The sequence below is a fragment of the Elephas maximus genome, chromosome 16 (assembly GCF_024166365.1).
Source record: "Elephas maximus indicus isolate mEleMax1 chromosome 16, mEleMax1 primary haplotype, whole genome shotgun sequence".
NCBI classification, from domain to species: Eukaryota; Metazoa; Chordata; class Mammalia; order Proboscidea; family Elephantidae; genus Elephas; species Elephas maximus.
The window spans coordinates 43,864,674-43,872,626 of NC_064834.1; the positions used below are offsets into that span (position 1 = coordinate 43,864,674).

The 7,953-nt window shown below is 35.6% G+C and overlaps 1 protein-coding gene across 3 annotated transcripts in view; it reads left to right on the forward strand.

Moving 5' to 3' along the window:
- The window catches only part of KIF11 (kinesin family member 11), a 50,785-nt gene extending 43,604 nt beyond the window's left edge, over nucleotides 1-7,181 (forward strand). For all 3 annotated transcript variants that reach the window (XM_049855579.1, XM_049855580.1, XM_049855581.1), the window contains 5 exons: nucleotides 458-737; nucleotides 2,760-2,982; nucleotides 4,642-4,793; nucleotides 5,456-5,578; nucleotides 6,882-7,181. In XM_049855579.1, the coding sequence (XP_049711536.1) occupies nucleotides 458-737; nucleotides 2,760-2,982; nucleotides 4,642-4,793; nucleotides 5,456-5,578; nucleotides 6,882-7,013 (910 nt within the window). In that variant the 3' untranslated portion in view covers nucleotides 7,014-7,181. The remainder of the gene's footprint in view (nucleotides 1-457; nucleotides 738-2,759; nucleotides 2,983-4,641; nucleotides 4,794-5,455; nucleotides 5,579-6,881) is intronic.
- Nucleotides 7,182-7,953: the final 772 nt, after the last annotated feature.

Genomic DNA, 7,953 nt, shown 5'->3' on the forward strand with positions numbered 1-7,953 from the left:
CCTGGGAATGGCAACGCTTCTGATACAACCACAGCCCAGTTGTGAACTGAGCACTGTAGGAGATGCTGGAATGAGTAAGTTCCTGCCCTTGTCCGTAAGTAACTTAATCTAATAGGGGGACTAAAACAAGTAGATAGATTTCATTTTAATATCTGTAGAGTTACATACAATAGGAGGTACAAAGAAAAGCATTACACCTGGAGGAGGGCTGGGAAAGATTTTATGAAAAAAGACATTTTCAAAGGTCATTTAAGTGCAGGTATATATCAACTTTTTGTGAACAGACACTGGCAAAAGCATCCACTCTTCATATAGAAGACTAATTGAGAGCAGGGGCTCTGAAGCCAGACTGCCTGAGTTCAAATCTGCCACATAAGAGCTGTGTGATCTGGGGCAGGTTATGTATCTTTTGAATCTTAGTTTCCCATTTCAACAATAACATTTTCTTTTCTTATAGGAAATCTAAGGATCTGATCAATAAAACAACTTCCCACAGCACAAAATTTTGTGCTGATTCTGATGGCTTGTCACAAGAACTGAAGTGTTTTAACCAAGAAGGTACAAAATTGGTGGAAGAGTCTGTGAAGCACTGTGATAAACTCAATAGCGACCTTGAAATAATATCTCAAGAGACTGAACAAAGGTGTGAGGCCCTGAACATAAGCACACTTTGTTTTTCCGAGCAGTGGGTATCTTGCTTAAATAAAAGGCAAGAGGAACTTCAGAGCTTATTGGAGGTAATAACTTTGTAACTGGAACCTACTTTGGGGAGAACAGTGATAATTAGGAAATTAAATATGTTTGGCTAAGAACTAGCTTCAAAACAAATTAGATTTTAAAATATAATGAATGGCTTAAACTTTTAAGTGTAATACTTGGTATGCTTATGTGGGATCTTGTTTCATGCTTTGGTGTATGTCTCCTAGTTCTAGAAGTTAATTTAACATTTGTGTGATTTCTGTCCTGTGGTTTTTGACTTGTTAGTTCCTTCAGGGAAGGGCACCCTGTCTTTTGACATATAATACCTTTCACTTATATATGTTTTTTACTCTTCTCCAAGTACATTCAAACCCATTATTGCTTTAAGTATTTAGGATATTGTTCTGGTTGCTCAAAGGATACTTGATACGTTTGTGGGTTTGCTTGAACTTAACACTTGCATGAGCCCTTTGTGGCTTAATTTTTCCTTCTGTGCAATAAAAGGATTTTACTAACATTCTCAAGAATTAGGTACAAACAATTAAGTATTTTAAGCTATTTAAACTGTTTTCACTAAAATGAACCAGGGTTCACAGGGAAACGGCTGATTTCAGGCATGAGGCAGGAAATGTACAAGGTGAGCCTAGACAGCTTGTCATACCAGAAAATAAGGAAGCAATTAAACATTACTGAAGTTGTATCAGGTTGACTTAGGAGCCAATCTAAAGGCATGATGGTATGGTTTGAACATCAGAAAGAATAATGGTTATAATAGATTAGTACACATGAAATATGTTAAAACTCATGTATTCATTAAAAACCTCATAGGTCTCTTTTTGAGCATACTAGGGAAGCAATGCATTATTCCTAAAACTGGTGAATAAAGGGAAACAATTGAGCATCCACCTGTCTTTCCAGAAAAAATTCTATCTTGGTTTAGCAGGGTAAATGATAAGGAAAAGTATTTCATAGACAAATCCAAGGTAGTAAAATGCTGAAGAAGTGATAGAATATCACCATTTTGCAACTCGTAATGAAACAACCCCCATGAACATTAATGAGTATTAAAACCATTTGATCAATAGCTGGTGGAGAACTTTAAAATTAATAGGCTGACCACACCTGAACCCACCGATAATCTTTGAACATGAGAAACACAATCAGGCATTAAGTGCTTTTAGCACTTCCTATGAAGAATTCTTGCCAAAAAATTGAACCTGAAGTAGACCAAGCCTCTGGATCCAACTAGTTTATGGAAAATCAGAGGACAGATGAACATAGGAAAGTATATCTCGGAGATACAGTCAGCCAAATCCAGAATCTGAGAGATTCAACAGAGCAAAAGATATGGTTTCTTCAACCAGAAAACTTTTTTTCAAGAAAAAAAAAAAAAAAGGAGGGGTAACCTATACATCAAAAGAGACTTCAGACTAAGAGAACCTTAAGTCCTCGTTTACCCGGGACGGTCTTTATTTACACCAGTTTCCTTGGGAGTAATTATTAAGAATGGCCACTCTCACTCTCAAAAATGTCTCAGTTTGGGTGATAAATTATAATAGTCCTTCACTTAAGACATATCATCCAAATCTAATGAAGAATTCTGATTCAAACAAACCAATTGTGAAAAACACTTGTGAAAACTGGTCAAATCTGAACACTGACTAGATATTTGAAATGAAAAGAATCATTGTTCATTTTTTTAGGTGTATGATAGTGGTCTTGTGGTTATATTTAATTTTAAAAAGCTCTTATCTCTCAGCAATATATGCTGAAGTAAATCGATGAAATGATACAGGATTTGCTTCAAAATAATCCTGAATGGGAGGAGGAGTAAGTGGCCAATCTTGTTTCAACTATACCCTATGTGTTGATACAATTGTTGAAGCTGAGTAATGAATGCAAATAATTTTCTGTCACTTTTTTTTTTTGTGTGTGTGTGTTTAAACAAAAACGTTATTATGGAAAATTTCAAGGTAAGAGAAAATGATGTATTGAATAAAGTACTGCCAACTTTAACTTTAATAATGAAATTACTAAAGGCTCATTTGTATCATTTACAGGTTGTAAGCCAAGGTTGTGAGGCTTCAAGTTCAGAGATTACTGAAAAATTAAGTGGCCATAAAGCAGCTAATGAGAACCAGTGTAACACTTTCCTTGATCAAATAACTATTGATGAAGAGCTATTGATGTCACAAAGTCTAGAACTTAATGAAACGATAAAAATTGGTTCGACTAAGCTTAATTGCTTTCTGCAACAGGATCTGAAACTGGATATCCCAACAGGTACTTTAAAATAAAATTGTTAAAATTTCTAAAAGTTGATTTCAACCCTGTACAGTGGCAGATGTTCAGAAAAACTAGGACCTGCCATTTCTTTGAAGGAATTTACTACCTCACTATAATTAACTCAAATATAGACCAATTGGAACCCCAAAATGGTTTTAATGAACTGGTAGATGATAGAGGTGATACGTTCTCCTAGAAATTTGGGCATTACAATTTAGTAAAATTTCACAGAGACATTTGTGGAGACGTTAAGAGAGAATATTTTAAAAACAAATTAAAAAAAAAACAACCATCTTCCTAGCACCGTTTGTAAAAGAAAAAGGACATTTTAACACTAAAAATGTTGGAGGGACATGAATAAAGCTCAGCACATTATGCCGTTTGTTATTTGTCCGTCTCATATTGTCATAGACTCTTAGATTGACATTTGACTAACATTTGGGAATCACTGTTTTGGGTGATCAGAGATGGCAGAGATCAGTGTAAGCTGTAATGCTTCAGGGAAACCTTCGTAGAAGAAAGTATAACAAGCTGTTTTACACAGGATGAATAACTGGATTATTTTGGTATTAGATTGTGGCGATGATTGCACACACTGTAAATTTACTAAAAATCATTGAATTATACTCTTAAAATTACTAGTGAATTTTGTGGTATGTAAATTATACCTCAAGGAGCCCTGGTGACACTGTGGTTAAGCACTTGGCTGCTAACCCAAAGGTTGACAGTTTGAACCCACCAGCCTCTTTGCAAGGGGAAAGATGTGGCAATCTGCTTCCGTAAAGATTATAGCCTTGGAAACCCTATGGGGCAGCTCTGCTGTGTCCTGTAGTGTTGCCGTGAGTTGGAATCCACTTGACAACAACAGATTTTTTGGTTAAATGTTCCTCAAAGCTGTTTGATGTAAAAAGAAAGAAATTATAAAAGGAAGATGGTACAAAGGATATTGGTTCATTTTTTTCCCCAAGAGAACTGTATGATTTATTGGTCACTTTTCAATGAGATTAGGAAATTTAACTGTTATGGGGAAAAGCAAGTGCCCTTGTAAATGATCAGAATATGAGCTCTCATTATAAAGAAATGTAACTGGTTAATTCTTAGTTACTACACCTAATTTATAGTGAAATGATTACCCCTTTCAAAGTAATCATGTTGGGAAGAGTGTACACTTATCCCAACAAGTGTTTCAGAATACTTCTGTGACTCTTTTAGAGCCTACAACACATCTTTTGTATAGCCTTCAAAAAACCCCCCAAAAATTATATAGTGACTCTATAGGACAGAGAAGAATTGCCCCATAGAGTTTCCAAGGAGCGCCTGGTGGAATCGAACTGTCGACCTTTTGGTTAGCAGCAGTAGCACTTAACCACTACGCCACGAGGGTTTCCCTGTATAGCCTTAGAAATGGCAAATTTCATGTTTGGGGGGGTAGGTTGAATATTGAAAATAGTTGTCTATTTAAGATCAGTTGTCAAGTTAAATAGTATTAGTTGCAAACCATATATGCCTAACAGGTAACAAGACTGATTCTCATGTATGGCAGTGGTTGTATTTTTGGAAGACTCATTTGGAAGTATAAGTTTTAGCATATTTAAAAAAACATCTTATTTATAGCCCAAACTTCAATTTTTCCCTCTTATATAATGTCCACTAAAGGTATGACACCACAGAGGAAGAATTATTTATACCCATCAACACTGGTGAGAACAGAACCGCGTGAACAGCTCATTGATCAGTTAAAAAGGAAACAGCCTGAGCTTTTAATGATGCTAAACTATTCAGAAAACAACAGAGAGGAGACCAATCAGGTAAATTTAAAGCATTGTAATTTTAGAACTCTCCCATAAACTCCTGATATGACCAAGTTCATGTGAAGAATTTTAGTCTCTGCCCTTTCAATCCTACCTTCCTCTCATTAACAACAGTTACCTGGCCCTTAAGCCTATTTATTTTAATCTTGTCATTTTTAAAATTATTAATTGAATACATAACCATAGCCAACATGTATAGTGTTCTTATTACGTGCTGGACACTGTTCTAAGCACTTTATATATACATGAACTCAATTCTGTTGATAACCCTATGACGTAGATATTAGTACTAGCCTCATTTTATAAAAGAGGAAACTAAGAATTAGCTTTCTCAGGCCACCAGGATTGAATTCTAATTAGAACCTAGATAACCAAGCTTCATAATCAGTGCTCTTAACTAAAGTGTAACAGAAAAGTTAGGAAAAGTAAAAAATATAATCTCAATATTCTGAAATTATCACCTGTAGCATTTTAGTACAGGCATTTCTACTGTATATGAAAACATTAGAGATTATTACAATTACTTTGTAGATTTACTACCAATTTTGTTGAGGTTTAACCATGGGCATTGTGTTATATTCGTAGAAGAAAACTGCCTTTACTTTTGTGAAGATTTTTAAGCCCCCGGATTTAGCTACTCATCCAGCTTCTTATTTTAGGACTTGGGTGAAGAAAAAGCAGTCCTGGGGCACACTGTTGCTGTTGAAGAACCTCTAAGCCAAGATCCACCTGTAGATGCTGGTGTCAATTGTTCCTCAGGTGGTGGGGTTCCATTTTTCCAGGTACCTGATTATGTCATGTCAGATAACCCTTCCACATTTGACTTAAGTCAGTCATTTTCTTTTTAATATAAAACCCATTTCTTAGTTAAACAATCTGGTGGAACAACAAAGAAAATTCATTCCTTTGGGGTAACTTGATAACTTTTCCAATTTAAATTATTTATAAAAAATCTTGATAGTGATAAAGGGTTTTCTATCAGATAAACAAAAGCAAAATTTGACTTAAATGTCTACCTTCATCTGGTAATCTTTAGCTATTACATTTATCTCCCTTTTGTCTCCTATATATTGAGAATGGATACTGAGAGGTGTCACTTCTTTCTTCCCTGCACATTTGACATGGAAGTTAAAGCCTATCTCTGCCCCTAATCAGACTTTAAAGGCTGGGGACTTAAAATATTTAGAGACCAAAGGGCTCTCATGTTATACTAGTGATTTGTCCTGTCTGAGGCTCTTCCCTTTTAATTATTGCCTCATGTTCCCTGAGCTCTCTGCCTGCCCTGATCCTATGCAGCTAAGTCCTGGGCTCTACTCCCTTTCTAACACTGGTGGGAGCATTGCACTATAATCTGCACAGCATCTGTTCTTCTATTTTGTGGACACGAGCCTGGACAGTTTCTGCGAAGTAAAGATTTCCTTACATAGGACATTAATGTCACCAGTCTCACAAAGCTCTCTATGAGCAAATAGGAGGATTCCAATGAAATAAAGCTTCCAAATGAGATGTATGAAATAAGCATAAACAAAAGTTACCTTAAGGGTAGCCCAAATACCAGAGTCTCTCCTTAAAATAGAATTGCCTTTTTTCATGATAATCTTTTTTTTCCCTAGAATGGAGTTTCTCAACAGTGGTACTATTGACATTTTGAGCCAGATAATTCTTTGTTGCGGGGGACCACCCTATGCATTATATGATGTTTAGCAGGATCCCTGGTGTCTACCGCTAGAAGCCAGTAACACCTCTTAGTTGTGGCAACCAAAAATATCTCCAGATATTGCCTGGAGGGTACACTCACTTCCTGTTGAAAACCACTGGCCTAGAGTAAAATCTGTAATTATGCCTTGAAAAGAATGCAGAAAATTAATATTTCTTTCACCCAGCTCCTTTCATTTGTGTTAAATGAAGAAGGCATTTGCTTCTACTTGTCAAACAAATTGTTGGCTCAACTCTTTGTCGAGCTTTTTCTTGTTTTCCACACTTAAACTTCTTGCTTATAACCCTGAGAACTTTGAAAATAGGCTATAGCTAATGTGTATCAAGTGTTACTTTATAGTGACTTAATTTCTCCCCTTAAATCCACAGCATAAAAAACCACATGGAAGAGACAAAGAAAACAGAGGCATTAACCCAGTGGAGCGGTCTAAAGTGGAAGAAACTACAGAGCACTCTCTTACAAAGAGCAGACTGCCTCTACGAGCCCAGATAAATCTTTAGTTAACCTGAAAATTGGGAATTTTATTTTTAAGAAAAATGAAAGATGAAACCTGTAACCCCAGAACTTGCGCCTTGTGTATATATTAAGAATAGAAGTTATCGAGGCAATACTGTAAATTTAGTTGAAATTAATATATCTACCCATTTTTCTGTTATCTCTGTAGTTCACTGTGTATTACTTTGGGTTTCATTTTGGATTTGCATTGAATGAATATGCATTTCTAGCTTTTGATATAAAATAGCCCTTTCATAACAAATGAAAAAAATATTTTTCTTGGGTATTGTTAAATAGCAAATATACAGAAGCTAAGCTGTACTCTTCTTCTAAACTTGCTTTTGATATAAAATAGCCCTTTCATAACAAATGAAAAAAATATTTTTCTTGGGTATTGTTAAATAGCAAATATACAGAAGCTAAGCTGTACTCTTCTTCTAAACTTGAACTTATATAGGTAAATATCTCCAACACTTGGCCTTGGAAAGACCATCTCCTTTCTTTCCTTGTTATGATTGAATTATGTCTGTATATGCTTGCTTCCTTTGCTAGACTGACTTTCCTATTCTGACTTCTTGTCAGCCCACTTTCTCCCATGTTGTCACCAAACCATTTGTAAAGCTACAAGAATGTATGTGTTCTTATTGTAAAACAGCCAGAATTTTACCTAAAAATCTTTTCAGTGGTTAGCTCTAACATCACTGTCAACAATAAACATATCCTGGAAATATTCTTCCCTTACATTTTTAGTTTGTTTCCCCCTAGATATGAAAGCCTTTCATCCTTTTATGAGGCCTAAGCCATTACTCCAACGGAGTTCACATAAAGTTAACTTTTCCAGAATATAGATTGCTGTTGTGGGAGTACTCCCTAGAATTCTGATTAATGGCTGTGTGGCCCCACTGTAAGGCCTATATCTTTTGGAGAAGGTCATAATTATTTAAA